The sequence below is a fragment of the Cetorhinus maximus genome, chromosome 12 (assembly GCF_964194155.1).
Source record: "Cetorhinus maximus chromosome 12, sCetMax3.hap1.1, whole genome shotgun sequence".
Taxonomy (NCBI): Eukaryota; Metazoa; Chordata; class Chondrichthyes; order Lamniformes; family Cetorhinidae; genus Cetorhinus; species Cetorhinus maximus.
This window is the reverse complement of record NC_135890.1, coordinates 79,484,571-79,506,058: the sequence shown is the minus strand read 5'-3', so window position 1 is coordinate 79,506,058 and position 21,488 is coordinate 79,484,571. Positions and strand designations below refer to the sequence as shown.

At 41.6% G+C, this 21,488-nt stretch overlaps 1 protein-coding gene across 3 annotated transcripts in view; it reads right to left on the bottom strand.

Annotated features, from left to right (window-relative positions):
* Positions 1 to 21,488, bottom strand: part of unc119b (unc-119 lipid binding chaperone B) — a 66,749-nt gene that overhangs the window by 10,751 nt on the left and 34,510 nt on the right. For 2 of the 3 annotated variants that reach the window (XR_013578178.1, XM_078553997.1), the window contains exons 2-4: positions 15,920 to 16,033; positions 13,969 to 14,080; positions 4,670 to 4,842 (exon numbers count right to left, since the gene is read on the bottom strand). Coding sequence is in view for 2 of the 3 variants with exons in the window: in XM_078553997.1 (XP_078410123.1) it covers positions 4,670 to 4,842; positions 13,969 to 14,080; positions 15,920 to 16,033 (399 nt within the window). In the remaining variant the exon portion in view is untranslated. Of the gene's footprint in view, positions 1 to 4,665; positions 4,843 to 13,968; positions 14,081 to 15,919; positions 16,034 to 21,488 lie in introns of all 3 variants that reach the window. The other variant, XM_078553998.1, reaches the window with a different exon arrangement.

Sequence of the window (21,488 nt, the reverse complement as noted above, 5' to 3'; positions counted from 1 at the left end):
CAGCTATGATCCCTGGACTAGATGGTATGTTCCACAGGAGAGTTAATTTCTTGGAAGAAGACGGTGGCACAGTAGTAATGTCACAGGACTAGTAATCCAGAGGCCCAGACTCATGCTCTAGGGACATGGGTTCAAATCCCACCATGGCAGCTGGTGGGATTTAAATGCAATTAATTAATATGGAATTTAAAGCACTCCAAAAATACGAAATAATCAAGGGGCAAAAGGCGGGAGGAAATAAATACATTAACTATCACTAGAGGAAAGGTACTAAAGGCCGATAAGTCCCCTGACCCTGATGGGTTGCATCCTAGGTTATTGAAGGAAGTAGCTACACAGATAGTGGATGCACTGGTAGTAATCTTCCAGGAATCCTTAAATTTTGGAAAGTCCCAGAGGATTAGAAAACTGCCAACACCCTTATTCAAAAAGGGAGAGGAAAAACAGGTAACAGGGAAATGTTAGAGTCTATTATAAAGGATATAATAGCAGAGCATTTAGAAATGCATAATATTATCAAGCAGAGTCAGCATGGCTTCATGAAGGGGAAATCGTGTTAGGACAAATTTATTAGTGTATTTTGAAGAGGCAACAGGCAGAACAGATAAAGGGAAACCAGTAGATGTAATATATTTGGATTTCTAAAAGGCATTCGATAAGGTACTGCACATAAGGTTACTTAATAAGAGCCCAGGGTGTTGGGGGTAGTATATTAGCATGGATAGAGGATTGGCTAACTAATTAAAGGCAGAGAGTTGGGATAAGTGGGGGGCACTTTCAGGAAGGCACCTGTAACTATTGGAGTGCCACAGGGATCAGTGCTGGGGCCACAGTTATTTACAATATACATCAATGACTTGGATGAGGGAAGTGAATGTACTATCACCAAGTTTGCAGATGACACAAAAATAGGTGGGAAGGCAAATGGTGAGGGTGACACAGAGTCTACAGAGGGATACAGACAGGTTAAATGAGTGGGAAAAAACTTGGCAGATGGAATATAATGTGGGTAAATGTGAGGTTATGCACTTTGGCAGTAAGAAGAGGAGCTGAATATTATTTAAATAAAGATGCAGCACAGAGGGATTTGGGAGTCCTCGTGCATGAATCCCAAAAAGCTAACATACAAGTTCAGCATATAATAGGGAAGGTAAATGGAATGTTGACCTTTATTTCAAAGTGAATGGAGTATAAAAATAGTGAAGTCTTGCTGCAACTATACAAGGCACTACTTAGACCACACCTAGAATACTGTGAACAGTTTTGATCCCCTTATCTAACGGGATTGGAGACTGTCCAGAGAAGGTTTACTAGGTTGATCCCAGGTATGGATGGTTTTTCTTTTGAGGAGTGGTTGAGTAGGTTGGACCTATACTCATTAGAGTTTAGAAGAATGAGAGGCAACATGATTGAAACATATAAGATTCTTAGGGAACTTGACAAGGTAGATGCTGAGAGGTTGTTTCCCCTTGTGGGGGAGTCTAGGACCAGAGGGCATAATCTCAGAGTAAGGGGGTGGCCATTTAACACAGAGATGGGGAGGAATTTCTTCTCTCAGAGGGTAGTGAATCTGTGGAACTCTTTAACGCAGAGGGCTGTCGAGGCTGGGTCATTAAGTATATTCAGGGCTGAGATAGACAGATTTTTAATCAGTAAGGGAATCAAGGGGTGTGGGGAAAAGGCAGGAAAGTGGAGTTGAGGATTATCAGATCAGCCATGATCTCATTGAATGGCAGAGCAGACTCGATGGGCCTTCTTCTGCTCCTACATCTTATGGACTAATCTCATCGATTGTTGTAAAATCTTATCAGATCTCCTAATCACTAATGTCCTTTAGGGAAGGAAGTCTGCTGTCCTTACCTGGTCTGGCCTATGTGGTTGACTCTTAACTGCCCTCTGAAATGGCCTGGCAAGCCAGTTAGGGTAATTATGGATGGGCAACAAATGCTGGGCTTGCCAATGACACCCACATCTCATGAAAGAATGAGCAAAAAAAATCTTAGGGATTAGGGATGGGAAAGTAACAAGTGTTGCTTTGCTTATTAATACTTAACTGGAGGTGCATAAGTGTACATAAAGTGAGCACAGGATTAGGCTGAGATTCACTACAGGTTCAAGTATCCTTTCAGTACTCATCATACAAATACACAAATTAGGATCAGGGGTAGGACATTCAGTCCCACAAGCCTGCTCTGCCATTCAGTAAGATCAAGCCTGATCTGATTGTGGCCTCAACTCCACATTCCGCTTATCCCCTATTGACTCTCTTGTTAGTCAAGAATTGATTAACCTCTGTCTTAAAAACATTCAATGATTTTGCTTCTACCACTCTCTAGGGAAGTGTGTTCCAAAGACTCACGACTCTCGAAGAGAAAAAAAATCTTCTTATCTCCATCTTAAGTGGGAGAAACTTTATTTTTAAACTGTGTCCCCAGTTCTCGTCACCCCCACAAGGGGAAACACTCTTCCAGCATCCACTCTGTCAAATCCCCTCAGGATCTTATATCTTTCAATCAGATCACCTCTCATTCTTCTGAACTCCAGTGGATACAGGCCCAGCCTATCCAACCTTTCCTCATAAGATAAACCTTTTATCCAAGTATCAGTAAAGTGAACCTTCTCAAACTGCTTCTCTCACATTTTCTCAGATAAGGAGACCAAAACTGTACACAGTACTCCAGATGTCATCCCACCAATGCCCTGTACAACTGTAGCCAAACAACCCTACTTCTATATTCCATTCCCCTTGCAATAAATACCAACATTTCTTTTGCCTTCCTAATCATTTGCTGTACCTGCATACTAAATTTGAGATTCAGGATACCCAGATCCCTCTGCACCTCAGAGCTCCGCAAACTTTCTCCATTTAAACAAAATGCTACTTTGCTATTCTTCCTACCAAAGCGGACCAGCTCACATTTTCCTACATTATACTCCATCTGCCAAATTTTTGCCCACTGACTTAATCTATGTCTTTTTGCAAACTCCTTATGTCCTACTCACAACTTACTTTCCTACCTATCTTTGTGTCATCAGCAAATTTAGCAACCATACATCTGGTCCCTTCATCCAAGTCATTGATATAAGTTTTAAGTAGTGAGGCACCAGCACTGATCCCTGTGGCACTCCACTCATCACATTTTGCCAACCGGAAAATGACCCACCTATGCCTACTCTGTTTCCTGTTAGCCAACCAATCCTCTATCTATGTTAATATGTTACCCCCTACACCATGAGCTCTTATTTTGAGTAGTACCCTTTGATGTAGCACCTTGTCAAATGCCTTCTGGAAATCCATAGGTTCCCTATCCACGTTGCCTGTTACTTCCCCAAACATGGACCAAACTGATGGACCAACGTTCACTTTACTTACACTTTTCCATTCTAAAATACCTGTAGAAACTATCTATTTTCATAGTTCTAGCTAGCTTTCTCTAATTTCTCCCTCCTAATCTTTTAGTCATTCTTTGCTGTTCTTTATCTTCTGTCCAATCTTCTGAACTGCCACTCATCTTTGCAGAATTATAAGCTTTTTTTTTCAATTTGATACTACCTTTAACTTCCTTAGTTAGCCATAGATGGTGGCTCCTTCCTTTAAAGTCTTTCTTTCTCACTAGAATATATCTTTTCTAAATATTCTGAAATATCTGCTGAAATGTCTGCCATAGCATTTCTATTGACCTATCCCTTAACCTAATGTCCCAGTTTACTTTACCCAGCTTTGTCTTCATACCCTCATTTAAGTTTAAAACGCTAGTCTTACAACTACTCCTCTCTCCCTCAAACTGAATGTGAAATTCCATCTTATTATGATCAGAATCTGGGGGTGTCTTCCCTATGAAGCCATTAATTAATCCTGTCTCATTGCACATTACCAGATTTAGTATAGCCTGCATTCTTGTTGGTGCTAGAATGTGCTGCTCTAAGAAACTGATCAAAAAACACTATGAACTCATCATCCAGGCTACCTTCACCTGGCATTAAGGCCCAGACTTGAAAAAAATGACCACCTAGGCAAAATATTGGCTGGCAATCACAGCATGTGGAACAGTATACCAACAAGGAGTCAACACCTTCAGGAGAGAAGAGAGAATCACTGAGGAAAAAACTAAGACCACAAATTTATATTCAGGTACATCATACTTTTTTAAAAAATTCATTCACAGGATGCAGGTTTCGCTGGCTGGGCCAGCATTTACTACCCATCCCTATTGCCCTTGAGAAGGTGGTGGTGAGCTACACAGAATATCTGAAGCACTGAATATTTGAGCATGCCAGTTTTTTAAAGGAGACCCATAGTACGAAGAGTTTTACCAGCTGTAAGAGTTTAGCAATGCAGCACTATCTTTAGAGAATTGACAACAGCCTTTTCTTCAATCAAACAGAAAATGTGCACAGTGCTGAGCTTGCCCATTTTCAAAAGGATCGGTGAGAGTTGAAATTCAGGAAATTTGATGTTTTGTTAAAATCTAGTAAAATTACAATTTACTGATGGTCACAACATAGATATCCTTGCTTCTAAAAAATGGGATAAATACTTGTGTTATAAAATGGTATTTTTTGTTAAACATAATGGCCTACTTAAATAGCATCCAGAAATTCATGAAGTAAACCTGCTTAAACTGCAACACCCCCAAAGTAGAACATTACAAAATCTAGAAATACATACTGATGTCTTCAGAAAGTTGAGGGAATTCATATATGTGCTCGCATGTGTTTCTGCTGTTCGGAATACAGAATCCAAAGTCAAAATCAAAGCTTTTCAAAAGCCGCTCCCTGAAGTAATGTCTTTCAATCATCCTGAAGCTACTTACAGGCTTGTCTCCAACTGTAAATTCTACCCTGTGAATAAAGAAAAGGGCAAAAATGACAAAAGAAAGAAAGCAGGGTGCGATAGAAAGCCAAAATAAAACAGCAGTTGCACTTTTAAACCAAATTATACAATTATATTGTTCTTGTCTCACAGATCAGATATTTTCCATACATTTGTCCATGTATTGTAAACATTGCTAAAACTAATCGGACTGGCTGTTAATTAATTTTCAAAACTGTGTACCACAGTTATTAAAAGATGCAAAAACATTCTCCGTATTTGCGTTAATTTCTCTTAATTCAAAAAGTAACAAAATTTGAATATTACAATGAAAAAGAACCGATCATTTTGAAATCAAAAGCTTTAAGCAGGGGTCAGCAACCTTAACAACAAGTGTCTTTTAAAAAAAGGTCAAAAACACTCCAAAAGTGCTATGCTGTTACTCAAAGGCCAATTACAATGAAAAAGAAGGCAGCCGCATTTCAGCAACATTTTAACATTTTTCACAAAGCTAATTGAATGATACTTTAATTTTAATACAAGTTGAAAAAAGAAACAAGCCATCAAATTACCATCAAAATGGCTTTGATCGATCAAGGTCAGGTGCTGCATGAGTCCTTAATGAACTGCACGTGCTACGCTTACAGAGCCCTGTTTTCTTTAAGAATTCAGGACTGTTTAGTACATGCTGTAGAAATCTGGTACACAAAAACACCTCCTTACAGGTATTCTAACTATTGGATGAAATGTACACAAGTGCAGTTTTTTTGCTAATCTCGGGTCACAGATCTGACTCTCATCGGTGGGTCTCATACTTTTATGAACCATCAACATTTTATTAAGTAGCTCAGAATACTTAGTGACAATTGTTACAGAAGGTGTTTTCCAGAAATGTAAGCCATCTACAGTATGCAGTCATTGTGAGCCCCTCAATGTTTGGTTAATAAACCCATTGTTGGCAATTATTGACTATGCTCCTTGAGGTGAGGAGCAGAGCAGATTAAGTCATGAAAGGAAGGGGAGATTAGTAGGATCTCTAATTAAGTTGTATCTGAAGTGACATGTCGAGAGTTGGGGCATTGGAACAGAATTGATCCTCTATGGAGGTTCAGCATATTGGCTCTTGGTGCCTGATTTGGCCAGTAACCCAAATAGTCACGATAACCTACAGGTTAGCATATCCTAGTTTTGTGCCTTAGCCGTCTACTTGATGTGCACTGCTGAACCTGTGATATACAATGTATATCCTCCAATGTGCTGTTCAGGATCCATCATAAGGTCTAGTTGGACTACATTAAACAACAGATCTCCCTAATCTTTGCCAAAAAAAACTCAGGAATCACAGTGAAGAGCCAGAACAACACCAGGAGCCACAGGTGAGCGCTTGCTCGACCTGATCAGGTGTAAAATCGCTTGAGAAGACATCGGCCAAGAGCCCCGAGGTCATCGCACACTCGTGCAATATTTCGCTTGGTGGGCACACGCAGAAGTCAGAAGTGTGTCCGCTGACAATTACAAGGGCAATTAAGCCTAGCAACAGCACAATTGTCTCTGATTTTGTGTGGCCAATCCAACTTTACGGTTGGCAGGCGGGCGAATCGGCCAGGCAGCCTTTGTATTTTTCATCAAACCTCAGCCAAGGGCGGGATGAAATTTCTGTTATGAAATAAAATAAAAATAAATATCTGTGGACAGCATTTTTATCAGCTATACTTTCAGGTAATTGATTGTGATGCATGGGCATTTTTTGCAGCTTTTTAAACCTTTATTTGAGCATTTTAAGGTTTGCAGCTCCCTGCCTTCATGGAGCTTTCTGGCAGTGCTCACCCGCACTCGCTGAAACATCATCACCCACCTTCTTCCCTCTCCTACCCCGGTAGCGCTGAGTTTTTCAGCATGCATTTCATGCTGGCTGGTTGTTAATTAGCCAGCCAGTGTGAAATCGTAGTCGGGGGGCCCATTTCCCGACCGCTCCCAGGTCCGCTGATTGCATGCGCCCACAAAAAGTAAAATTCAGGCCCAGAACTTCTTTCCCCACAACCAACCATTCCTTGAAATCCCTCTTCCTTTCCTTGCCCCAAGTGAAAGAGCTCATGGATTACTTTGTCGCTCAAGATTAAGGGCATCAGTTCAACTGCCTCTGATATTTTCCCTTCCCTTTGTTCACTTAAGCCAAACCATGAGACTCACCCTAGGTCTGAATATGCATCTCAATTAGCTTCTCTCTTAGCTGCCACAATGACCATGAGATCACCTCCTGCTGCCTTGACTCCATTCCCATAAAACTGCTTCCCACTCATCTTCCCTTCCTTGCTTGGCATTGCAAATAATTCCTCCTCCTCTTTTTCAACACCAGCAACGACCTCCTCAAAATATACACCCTTGACTCCTCTGTCCATGCAAACTACAATCCCATCTCCAATCTCTGGATGGTGTCTAAAGCCCCTGAAGGCAATTATCACCTCCCAAATCTGTGGGATGATGCACAACATGGGGTCAGCCTCCAAATGTACACCAATAACACTGAACCTCCACCACTCTTCCAAAATTATGCTCAGGTCAAACCAGACTGCTCACAGCCTCCATGCTCTGGTGAGCTTCTGATCCTATATCCTCTCCATTACAAAGGCTGCCTACTTCCATAGCATATGTTGGTGGGCCAGGAGGTGAGCGGGCAGGGGAAGAGGCATGCGGGGAAGAGGGCAGGGGAAGAGGTGAGCAGGGGAAAAGGTGGAGGAGGATGAGGGTGGGAGAGGGCACAACTCGGGAACAGGGTGGGGGAGGGTGGGTGTGCGGAACAGGATGTGGTAGTGTACATGCCAGGGAGAAGGTGAAGGAGGGTGCGAGCCTGAGAGAGGGTGAACGAGGCCCATCTCAGCTTGTCTACAGCTGAAACCGTCATGTATTCTTTTTTCACCTCCAGATTCAACTAATCAGTCTCCCATTCTCCACACTCCAAATTTCAACTCATTCAAAACTCTGCTGCCGCTATCTCCAAGTAATACTCATTCAATATTTCCACTGATTGACACTGAAGTACTGGTGGACCAGGAGCCAAACTTTAAAATTTGCATCATTATTTTTAAAACTCTTCCATGGTTTTGCATCTCCCCATTTCTTTAACCTCATTCAGTCCTATAACCCATTCTTCTGAACTCTCCTACCTATGAACTCTTGTGCTTGGCTCTTCTCTTTGCCCCACCAATGGCAGGTGTGGATGCAGCCACCTAAGCTCCACGCTCTCAAATTCTCTCGATAAACTTCTCCCACCTTACTATCCTTTTTCAAAATCCTCCATAATTCCTACCGCTTATAAATTATCAAAAAACCTTGGAAGGTTTTTCCATCATGAATGAAAGGAATTTAGAACATGAAGGGAGGAGTTGGAATACGAAGATATACTCTGCAGCCAAAAGCATTTGCTTTTTTAAAACAATGTTTCAGATGAAATTGTTCAAATGTTTAATAGTGCAAGTCAGGAAAACTAAACTTACATCAACAGAGTAAATAACAATTTCTAATCAGCACAAGATACTACACATGACTAGTTTATTATTCCATAAACCTGTCAGCCCCAGGTATAAAGTATTAGAAAGGGCTTCACTTACAACATTTTTCCACAGGTACAGAAGGACCATTGTTGTGCAGAACAAGAATATTTGATTGGATTAAAAAAATATATTTTAATAGTCTTGGCAGGCTTACAAATTTTCTTAAAAGAGTCAGGAAAAGGCCTTACAATGGGGTTGATAAATACATCCTACGTAAAATTTTAAAAAGCTAGACTAATTAATTGTACTTTATCGCTGGGGCGGGGGAAGAGACCAGAGTGCATGTGAGGAAGCGAGGGAGAGCCAAGAGGGCGTGCGAGGGCACGAGGAGGAGCTGAGAGGACATGCAAGGGCATGAGGGGGAGCTGAGGGGGCGTGCGAGGACACGAGGGGTAGCCAAGGGCGCAGTAGGATGTGACAGGCAGGAGAGAGGGCACGGAGGACACGAGAGGGTCTGAGGGCACAGGAGGGTGCGAATGGGGGAAGAGGACGTCGGAGGACGCTAGCATGGGCGACAAGTGGAGGTGAATGTGGTGGATGCCCGGGGAGGGGTTGACAACACCCACAGAGAGATGGAGGAACAGAGTGATTGCAAAGACCCACTTATCATTTTAAATAAATTATTTTTCAAATATTATTTATATTCATGCATGCTCAAATAAGTAACTGTTATTCACTTTGTTAAGCAAAAGGTTTTACCCTAAACTACAAAACAGCTTTTCCATTTACTGATATGTCTGCTGGAAAGTGAGAACAGCTTTATCTTGCAGGTTTACACATAGTATTCAATACATTCAAACATGTATATTGTTATTTGAAAACAAAACTTCTTTGCTCTACGTCTTTCAGAAATGTACAAACTGATGCAAGAGAATGGTTTCCAGGATTAATCAGTAAGCTATCGTACACACAATAAACTAGATTCACAACTGTCCAGCAGTACAATTCGATAGCGAAGAACCGCACTTTTCTAATTGTGAATTGATTTACATACGTAAAGGACAAAATTCTTTGAGCTTCACTCCATTACTGGAACTGAAGCAGAATGAGGCTTCCAGTCACGAGCATGGCCTCATATTGACCCTCTCCCAAATTCCTTAGTGCTCCGTTTGGGAGACAGTAATTTAGCTGTGGATTGCACTTTTCCTGCATATCCTAATATCAATCCAATAGCTTCTTTCAAATACATGAGGGGAGAAAGGGATAGGCACAAATATCTGATTCCATAATTCTGTTTTTTAGAGGTACAACTTTTAGTTTTAGCATTATGATTCCAGCTGATGTTATTACTGGACAACTCAGAGCCCAGAATGGAGCCTGGCTCGATAGACCATAATTTTTTTAATTTATTTTTTTAAATCATGGAGGATACTTACTGAAACAGATTCACAGGAGTCTGCTGTTGATTTTTTTAATAAAAAGATAAAACATTTATCAAACAAGAGACATTAACTATATTACACTAGACAACAAAAGGGTTGGAAAGATTTCAATACAGACACCAAGGAAATAGTAATTCAAACTCACGCTATCCCTTTTATCCCAGCAATACCCTTACATACCCAACACGCCAGTGAAGAGATACCATTATTTCCACACCAAGGCTGGAGCTGGTTCAGTTGCAAAGGGGTTTCTTTTTCAGTAGACTTCTGAGAATTCACTCGAAGTCCTTCCACAATTGGTATCTCCCTTGATAGGTCCAGAAAACTCACTCTAAACTCACTATTACTTTCACTTTAGAGCAATACATATGAGTTCCTTAAACTAATTTTGTCAGCAGTCTGGCATCATTTCCAGCTACAGAGTGTCTTCAACCTTTTTTGTCTTCACTCAGTGATACACACACCAACTGAAACTAAAAACTGTTTTTCTTGTCTCTCTCTGTGGGTCTCTCTGATCCTCTGTTGCGAGGCAACAGCACAGTTTTTTTCTACCTCTTCACTTCCCTAACTACTAACCCCTTAGTAACCCATCCCTTCACTGTAATAGTTGTAAAACTTCATTAAGAATGCATGTAGGCAAACAGGCCCCCAGACTTGCTGGCTCCATCTTTCAAACACTCTAAACTGAAACCAAACCCAGGTTTCACCTTAGATAAAAACAAAAAACTACTGCGGATGCTGGAAATCCAAAACAAAAACAAAATTACCTGGAAAAACTCAGCAGGTCTGGCAGCATCGGCGGAGAAGAAAAGAGTTGACGTTTCGAGTCCTCACGACCCTTCAACAGAACTGAGTATAGTTAGGAGAGGGGTGAAATATAAGCTGGTTTAAGGGGGGGTGGAGAGAAGTTGAGGGGGGGGGGGTGATTGTAGGGACAAGCAAGCAGTGATAGGAGCAGATAATTAAAAGATGTCACAGACAAAAGGATCAAAGAGGTGCTGAAGGTGGTGATATTAACTAAGAAAATGTACTAATTAAGAATGGATGGCAGGACACTCAAGGTACAGCTCTAGTGGGCGTGGGGTGGAAAGACTGACAAGGTATTAGTTGTAGATTTAAAAATAATGGAAATAGGTGGGAAAAGAAAAATCTATATAAATTATTGAAAAAAACAAAAGGGAGGGGGAAGAAACGGGGTGGGGATGGGGGGGGGGGAGGAGTTTAAGATCTAAAGTTGTTGAATTCAATATTCAGCCCGGAAGGCTGTAAAGTGCCTAGTCGGAAGATGAGGTGCTGTTCCTCCAGTTTGCGTTGGGCTTCACTGGAACAACGCAGCAAGCCAAGGACAGACATGTGGGCAAGAGAGCAGGGTGGAGTGTTAAAATGGCAAGCAACAGGGAGGTTTGGGTCTTTCTTGCGGACATACCGCAGGTGTTCTGCAAAGCAGTCGCCCAGTTTGCGTTTGGAGAGACCAAATTTTTAAATCTGCAACTAATACCTTGTCAGTCTTTCCACCCCACCCCCACTAGAGCTGTACCTTGAGTGTCCTGCCATCCATTCTTAATTAGCACATTTTCTTAGATAATATCACCACCTTCAACACCTCTTTGATCCTTTTGTCTGTGACATCTTTTGATTATCTGCTCCTATCACTGCTTGCTTGTCCCTACAACCACCACCACCCCACCCCCCTCAACTTCTCTCCCCCCTCCTTAAACCAGCTCATATTTCACCCCGCTGCTAACTATACTCAGTTCTGTTGAAGGGTCGTGAGGACTCGAAACGTCAACTCTTTTCTTCTCCGCCGATGCTGCCAGACCTGTTGAGTTTTTCCAGGTAATTTTGTTTTTGTCCACGTTTCACCTTTCTTAACAGACAAATAAAAAAATGTATAAATTAAATTTAAAGCTATATCTTATTCCTAACACCCACAAATAGTAATATAGCTTACTTAAAACCATCTCTAGTTCCTAACATTAGGAATATAACTCTTTGGTTGGAAATTAAAGTATTAAATGTAAGATAAATAGAAAAGCATGATTAAGAACCAAGGAAACAACCCTAAAATTGAATGAAAATCAAACAAGCCTGGGTTAATTACATTTAAACAGTAACCTCTGTTTATTCTGCAGAACAGGGTTGGCAGTGAAGAGAATTTGAACAATGAGTGACCCATCTCTGGGCTTGTAATGGAGCCAGAAGGTCTAGTCTTGACACAATAAAATATTTAAAGTGTCTGTGTAGTTCCCAGATGAGAAGAAGCTAGAGGCAGTTGGGAAACAAGGAATGGTGATCATTTCTGGGAAAGAGGGTTGTAAACTCCATGAGAGATTATTCATACGAGTTACAGAATCAAAGAGTTGTGGCGAAGGTAAAAATAATTTGTTTACATTTCTGTTTGGGAACATCGCAAAGTATGCCGTGTTGTCATGGATATGAGCTGCGAGCGTTAGAAGGTTCTTTTGTATAATGTAACTGTGTGCGCGTGCTTTTGAAACATAGAAGCAAGCAGCCAGCAGTCAGTTAGCTTGGAAGAGACAGGGAGAAAGCATCTGCCAGGAGCTGGGAATCAGCTGTGGGAGTATGGGGGGCCGTTAGGAACTAGGGGTGCTTCTGATGTTTAAATCTCTAAGCAAGAAGGCAGTGAAGCCCATGCTTGAACTAAAGAGTCCACAGTCATGAGGTTTTTGAAGAAAAATTGGAGAATCACTTAGCCAAAGCTAAAGGAAGAATCCCCATGAAATTTCATACCTCAGAGAATAGCTGAAATATGGAGGAGAAATCAAAGTGACTTCTGGAGGGCTGTGGCATAACTCAGGGTTGGTGCCTGGAATAATAAATGAACCTTCAAGATTTTGCAAGATAAGGGAATGCTTGGGCTTGGAGGTGGGTGGGGAAAGGGATGCTGTTAGTAGTGCTTATTTTCTTTAATTTTGATATATGCAATGAAGTCTGTTTTTGTTTAAAAACTTGTGGTTTGTGGCATAATTTCTTTCAGTAAATCACTGGGCATTCAGATTTCTCTATAAACGTTAACAGTTTTTAATGGGATCATAACACCATGCAAAAAAGATAGGAGACCCAGTGGAATTGTGGCCCATCCCATATTCTAGCCCACCTGCCTCAAATCCATCCCCATGTGATTTATTTTTAATTTGTGATCTGATTTGTGTTCTTGTTCTGCCCTGGAATTTTAGGTCCAATATATTTATGGTATATATTGTCCTATTGTAACTGAACTTAAAAGGTGCAAACACTTTTTTTAAACAATCAAGAACCAGCACAAAATGAGGACCTGTAGATTCAGCAGAAAGGCAATAATGAAGACTCCATAGTTCTGACTTGGCAGCTTGTTACCAATCCTGATTTTAGCCCCAGCATTGTAAAATGATTGGGAGATTTAAATGCTAATGACACTGGTTCACCTCATGATGCTACACACGGTGATTAAAACAATTGTGGGTGAGGGGGTGGCTGGGCAGGGGGGCGGTGGCAGGGGAGAGAATTGAAACAGAGCATATTCAACCCAAAAAAATATGGGGTTGGGGGTGAGAAGTCTACAGGTTTCCAGGGGAAACATATGTGACAAAATTGCAGACAGCATTAATTGTCCATCTAAATGCACTCAAGCAGCCCGCTTGATTGGCATCCCATCCACAAACATTCACTCCCTCCACCACCGATGTACAGTGGCAACAGTGTGTACCATCTACAAGATGCACTGCGGGAACTCACCAAGCCTCCTTAGACAGCACTTTCCAAACCCACAGCCGCCACCATCTAGAAGGACAAGGGCAGCAGACACATGGGAACACCACCGCCTGGAAGATCAGCCCCAAGGCACTCACCATCCTGACTTGGAACTATTCCTTCACTGTTACTGGGTCAAAATCCTGGAACAGTCTCCCTATCAGCATATGGGTGTACCTACACCACATGTATTGCAGCAGTACAATAAGGTAGCTCCCCACCACCTTCTCAAGGCAATTAAGGATGGGCAATAAATGCTAGCCTAACCAGCAATCCCATGAATTAATAAAAAAAACCATTGTTAAGCTGGCTGTCAGGAGAGACGAATCAATATGGAACATAATCTCAGGTATGGCTGGGTTCTTTCTAGTAACTGATGGTATCAAGGTGCAAGCTATGTTTCATGAAAGCCTCAAAAGATATTCGTGATTCAATTTTAAGGTTGCTAGAAATAATAAAATGTACAACTCACGTTGCACCAACTGTTCTCAGTTTCAAGAAGGCAGGAGTGAACTGATAACGAACAAAACGCCCAGAACTGGAATCCATCTCTCCATTTTCATCATCATTGTCTTCTTCTAGCTCTGAAAGGGAAATGTAAATTCAGTACCTTTGATTGTTCAAGGTACCCTTCAGTACCAACCCAAGTAGCCACGATTCATAGATGAGCATTCACAGTTGAGCAGTGGATAAAATATTTAATAGCAGGGAAGCGGTGAGAAGTGGGTAAACAGGGGAAAGGGGGAGTGGGGGAAGAGCTGGTGAGCAAGACACCACTGGAAGTTCACATGTGCCACTTCACCAGGGGTCGCTGGTTAGCATATCAGAAGCATCTCACAACCCCACCCCCAAAAAACCAAGTTGTATCAGACCCAGCTGAGATCAGCTCATTGAGTGCAAATTGTGTTAAATTTGGCACGCTCCTGATATGTGTGACTAGTTACTGAGGTACTGAAGGAGCCAAATAAAATATATTTTATGTACTATGGTAAACGCCAATTTAATAGAAAATTTTAGTGTACCAGTTTGCTCAAGAGTTTCCAAATAGTCTAATACAATTACTCTCTTAACAAGCCTTAGTAACTGTAAAAGGCCTCAGACATCAAATTAAATTTGATGCACTAATTGAGCCAGTTTATTTCCAAATATATATTAAAATTTATATATAAATGTATATAAATGTATATAATCTTTCAGGTAAATAATTGAAAAAGCTCAGTAGCTATACAGATGCACACAACTGAGGCTTAGATTACAAAGCAGAAGTCATGTAATTTGCAAACCTACAGCTGTGTGCCTCAATTTGCCCCTGGGTACTTTGAACCAATTATAATTTTATAGTTTCCACAAAATATCTGAACATTCAACTGTAGAAAGCAGTGCCTGTTCAGTTTTTGTGAATATTATGTATTTTGACACAAAAGTTTGGATCTTAAAATGGAAAATAAGTTCACTTGTCACAGACTACAACTGAAAATAACTGCTTCATTATAGCATTTAAACTTCAGAACACATCACCCACATGTAATCATATAGTTTAGTGCAAGGCTTCCCAAACTGTGGGTCATGGCCCCAGTGGGGTGGCGAGATGAAATTTTGGGGTCGCAAACCCTGAGGCAGCAATAGCTGCAAGGCCCCTTTAAATCCTCATGGCTTGTTTAGTGGTGGGCACGGCCTAACTGACCGATACTTGAGGCCTGATCCCTGTTCCAAAAAAGCCAGTGAAAAGGTAGATGCTTTTTCTATAAAAACCCTGCAGTTCAAAAAGCCCCTGCTCTCTCAGTTCTCCCCTAAATCCCACTAGATCCCCTATATCCACCCTGCTCTCTCAGCTCTCCCCACTCTCTTCAGCTCTATCTGCCCATCTGGCTCACACTGGGGTCACAGCAATTTTCAAGCTACAAAATGGAGTCATAGTGGGGAAAACATTTGGGAAGCACTGGCTAGTGGGACCAAGAAAGCACTGGAAAATAAATAAAAACTTTTCAAACTTAAAAAATAGTTAGAATTGAATACACTAAAAAGTAAAAGAGCAAAAGGGTAGAGAGAGAAAGAGGGAGAGGGGGAGGGAGGGAGAGAGGGCAAGCATTTTGCTTTTAAAATAGGTTTAAAATAAAAATAAAATATAGTAAAACAATTAGTCCTAACAATCAGGTAGCTCCATTATGGTATTAGTGTATATTTCATGGCTAAGTTGCTAAGTGAACATTTTAGAAGTTTCATAGAAGTCCACAATTCACTGGATGCAGGTGCGCATTAAAGCTTAAAAGATGGAGACATACTAAATAGTAATTAAAGCCATTGAGCCACTGATGAAAGCCAGCTGTGTTAAACCATATTTAATGTGGGTTATGTTCATGAAAGCCATCCAAAACCTTTCAACCTGATGGAGTGCAGGAGCTTTCTCCCAGGTGGCAACATACCGGAGGTTGGTGGCTTGGCAATCTCAAACAAAACAGTCCCAGTTTCCATGTCTCGAATTTTAAATCGGGTAAAGTCGATGTTGTAAATATTGTCTTCGGGCTTGCATAAGTAGGCTGAAAGAAAGTAAATTTTAATATCATTTTTGAAAGCTGTATCAATATAATGAAAGCATCAAAAATATGTGAAACCACATGGCACAAATGGAACATCACACATCATTTTTTTTTTATTATTTAATGACACAGTTGAAGTGACTTTGATTACGGATGGCAAATTCAGGATATTCGCTATGCACTAAGAAAGCAGAGTCAAGCTGCAGGAAGTGTATTATAAGGGCATAGGTTAGAAAGCTTTTGTACAAATTATGATGACTATTTTTGTAATGACTATTTTTTGCAAGTTTGTAGGCCAGTAGATAATAAAGCACAAAAAAGGATGCATCCATTGAATTCAGGGTAGTTAAAGATAAAAGATTAGCAGAATGCTAATGGTAAGCTAATCTGACCCATCTCCATGTCATCTTCCCACTACTGACCCTATGGACTCAGCCAGCCAAGCAACTCTCGCTGTACCTCTCCCTCCTGTTTGTCTGGTCACTTGTGAATAAGGCCCTTGCCATCCATGAACTTATGGTGCATGATTGTAACAACATCAGGGCCATGGCAGACACCTGGCTGAGGGGTGATGACACCTTCCATGTTAAACAAAGCCAACCCAGCTAGCTATACCTTCCTTCACTTCCCCACCAAGACCATTGCGATGGTAGAGTGGCTCATCACCAGATCTCACCTTGGTCTGCCCTCCTACTCCTCTGGCACTTTCTCGTCCTTTGATCATCTCATCTTGTTTCACCCCTCCTGCCACTCATTTAAAATCTTTGTTCTCTACTACCCACTATAGCAGCGTAAATATTTTCTCACTGAGATCTCTTTCGCTGCTTCCTCCCTAAGTCTCTGTACTGAGCAACTTCTCTTCCTCCACTTCAACCTCCAACTCAATTCATCACGCTGTCTCCTCTGAGTTCACTGCCCTCACCCTCCCTTAATCTCTCCCCCATGTAAATTCCCCACACTATATTCATGCCACCCCCTTGGCCTTGCCATCTCACAGGCAAGGCCTCATTACTTCCATCATATCCACCACAGATAAGCTCCCTCTGATCACTTCATTTTATCACTCTCCACCCACCTTCCCCTTCCATTCCCAACCCTAAATCCTTGTGTGTCCAGGAAAGAAGCATTCCTCACCAATTCACTTTCAACTGTGCCTTCAAAATCCCAATTGCAGGCCTTTGACCATCTCTTCATCACAATACTTCTGCAACTACTGATTTGCTCAGCTGCGTCCTTGCCTCCATTTTTAATGTCATAGTACCCAACAAATCCATGACTCTCTCTCTCTCACCCTGGTTGTTCCCCCACCTAGTACAGCCCTCATCTCCACTCCTTCAAGTCCAGGATTGCAGACTTGAATGGATATGGCAGGCAACTAGCCTAGCCATTCATTACCAGATCTGGATAGACATCATAGAGCATTATCAGGTCCTTCTCGCATCTGCTAATACTGCTCACTATTCCAGGGTCATCCTGGGAGGCAAAGATAATGCCTGGGTTATTTTATTCACTGCAAATCATCTTCTTCTCCACCCTATCCTCCAACAAGTGCAAGTTCAAACTTCGTCACTAAGATTGAGACCATCCTACAGGGAAAGAGTGGGGGAGTGGAACTAGCTGAGTTGCTTTTGCAGACAGCCAGCACGGACACGGCAGGCCAAATGGCCTCCTCCTGTGCTGTAACCATTCTATGGCTCTCTCAGCTGCCTCTGCCATGTGCCTTCATTCTCATAATCCATCAGGCCAAACCTTCTCCAAAGCTCTCCCCTGCCTCAATTCATCTGCTGCTGAAAATCCTCATCCATTTATTTGTTAGCTCTCGACTTGGCCATTCCAGTGCACTTCTGGCTGGACTCCCACATTCTACTCTCCCTGAACTTGAGGTCCTCCAAAACTCTGCTGCCCATGTCTTAACTTGCACCAAGTTCCGTTTACCCATCACTCCTGTGTTTGCTGACCTACAGTGGTTCCTAGTTACCAACAACCCTACTTTAAAATTCTCATCCATATTTGCAAATCTCTCCATTGTCTCAACCCTCTGTCTCTGCGATCTCTTCCAGCCCCATAACCCACTGATATATCTGCACTCATCTAATTCTGGCCTCTTGAACATCCCTTATTTTAACTGCTCCACTATTGGTGGCCATACTTTCTGTTCTCTAGGTCCTAAACACTGAAATTTCTTCCCTAAACCTCTCCACCTCTCTCATCTCCTTTAGGACGCTCCATAAAACCTACCTCCTTGACTAAACATTTGGCCATTTGCCCTAACATCACCTTATGTGGCTCGATGTCAAATTTTGTTTTATAATGCTCCTGTGAAGTGCTTCAGGATGTTTTCTCATGTTAAAAGATGTTATATAAACACAAGTTGTTATTGTGGGTAATATGTTTTTGTTGGTACAACAGAACCAGCTTTATTTGCATGTCACACTTAAACAAGTTTTACTCTTGCATAAGTGATGCCAAATAATTCATGATCAATTAACTTGTAAAATAACTTTGCAAACGTCTAACCCAACATAAACAGTACATACACATATAAAACAGAGTTCTCTCTGTAGTGCTTGCTTATCTTTGCTGCAGCATTTGGGCACCAAAGTGGACTTATGGTTCTTTTATTTCCCAAATCAATTATCCCGCTGGTCTGCAAACTCAAAAAAGAGTTCAGCAAAAATTGCCTTCATTATAGTCTAATGTTTTACCAGAAGGAATTCCAGTATACAGCGAAGAAAATTTTAATATAAAAGGGAGAACTAGAAACTGAGCCAGGCTCTTAATCATACCCTGTGAACAGAACTGAAGAGAAAGGTAAATATTAGTAAACAGACAAAACATGTGAAGTGTACAGAGTACGTTAGAAATCAAAGTAAAAAAAAAACCTCTATTTTTGCTTCCTTTGACTTTCAGAATACAAAAGTGTTATCTGGGTATTCACACAAGAAAGATGCCAGAAAATTAGTCAGAGGGACATGGATTGCAGCCAATAGTCTGATTAGTAAGATGAAGATCCAAGAACTAAAGATCCTTTCCATTTGCTTCTCTTTCCTCCTCATGCCTGCCTTACCTACCCCGACCACATGCCCCAAACCATACACACCGTCATTTCTACCAATATTTTTCCCGCCTTTGTTCAATTTAGGATTGTTCTGCTGGAAGAACTCTCGCAATCCCAGCAACTATTACACAGACCTTGCAATATGCTAATGAACTCCAAACTGCAAATGTGTTTTTAACAAAACCCAAGTTGAGAGAAACAATGCCACATGAGAAACAAAGTTCAGCTGTAAAAGTTTGCAATTTTTCCTAAACTTCTTGAAAATATGACAGGTACAGATAGCCTTTCTGGAATACTCATTTTCAAAAATCACCAAAAGACCAACTGGAAGATTTCTCTCCAACTTGCTGAAAGTGGCTGGTAAGTCACCATAAATTTATTTATAGACACACAGGGGAAATATTTCCATCTCACCCTGCAAAACTAAATCCAAATTTGACTGCTACTGCTTGGAGATATCTCCCTAACTGCTATTTGTAGGCCTACCAATACTTTCACATTTGATGGGAGACCCCAGCACAAGTAAGCAATATATGCATGTTCATTTCTCTCATCCGCAGCAAGAGAAAGGACACATTGTTATCGAGGCATGACTGCTCCTAAATTCAACACAAGTGAATAGTCTCCATTAACATAGAAGAAGCCCTTTCACTCATGCTTTACCTCCATTTTCTTATTCTCCAGTGAGAGAAGTAAAACAAAAACCATAAGTCCCAAAGTCTGGGGAAAGAAGAACTCCCATTTACAATGCACCTTAGATGTAAACAAAAGAGCCAAAGGTGATTTAAACAAAGACCGGGTGAGCGTGGACTTCATTTAAAACAGAGAGTGGGTGTGTGTGTGTGTGGACTTCGTTTAAAACAAAGAGTGGGGAGGCTTCATTTAAAAAGAGCATGGAGAGCAGCTGATTGGTGAGTATTTCTAGTCTCTAGATTAAAATTAAGGTCTATAGCTAGTGTTTAGATCTCTAGTCTTTACTTTCACTTTCATAAAAATAGCTTGTTAAGTATAAGATCGATACTGATTTAAATAATTAATTTCAATAAAGTGTAAAGAGCAGGGCTACTAGGGTAAATAATTAATAAATTAGACAACATAAGATAGCGATGGCAGGATGGGTGATGTGTTGCTGCTGCAGCATGTGGGGAATGCTGGACACCAAGGTGATCCGGAGCAAACACATTTGTAGTAAGTGTTTGCAGCTCGAGGAACTTCGGATCTGAGTTGAAGGAGCTGGAGTCTGAGCTGCAGACATTGCGCCACATCAGGAAGGGGGAAAGTCACCTGGACATTTTGATCCAGGAGGCAGTCACACCCCACAGGTTAGATAATTCGAATCTGGTCTGTGATCGGGGACAGGAAAGTGTCACTGCAGGTGAGGCACGTATGGGGACCTAGGAGATAGCGTTCAAGGAGCCTCAGCCCTGCAATTGTCCAACAGTTATGAGGTTTTTGCAAGCGGTGTGGATGAGAGCGGGGACTGCAGGGAGGATGAGCGAACTGACCACAGCATCATGGTACAGGGAGCCATTCAAGTGGGGGGAGGAAATAGGACTGTAGTAGTGGTAGGGGACAGTATAATTAGGGGGATAGATGCTGTTCTCTTCAGCCGTGAGTGAGAGTTCCGAAGGCAGTTGTCTGCCCGGTATCAGAGTTAAGGACATCTCCTCAGGGCTGGAGAGGAACTTGGAGTGGCGGGGTGGGGGGGAATCCAGTTATCATTACCCACGTCAGCACCAATGACATTTATAGGACTAGAAAGGAGGTTCTGCTGAAAGAATCTGAACAGTTAGGAGCTAAATTAAAAAGCAGAACTTCCAAGGTCATAATCTCGGGATTACGACCTTAAACACGGGCAAACTGGCATAGGGTAAGTAAAGTCAAGGAGTTAAATGGGTGGTTCAAAGATTGGTGTGGGAGCAATGGGTTTCAGTTCATGGGGCACTGGCATCGCTACTGGGGTAGGAGGGATCTGTTCCGGTGGGATGGCTTCACTTGAACCATGCTGGGACCAGTGTCCTGGCGAATCGAATAACTAGGGCTGTAGAGAGGGCTTTAAACTAAATAAAGAAGGGGGAGGGAGGGGTCTGGAGAAGGGATAAGTAGGCTTACAAAGCATAAGGATATGGTGGCATTGCAGGACAGCGACTTAGGTAATGATAACCAGAGTGTGACAGGAAGGGGCAGAGTGTACAAACATTAAAAAAAGCAGAAAAAAGGGTCAAAGGGGGAAAAAATGGTAAAAAGGCAAAATTAATAGGCTCTTTACTTAAATGCACATAATATTCAGAACAAAATAAATGAATTAGCGGCACAAATAGAGGTTACTGGGTATGATCTTATAGCCATTACAGAGGCATGGTTACAAGGAGATCAAAGCTGGGAACTAAATATTCA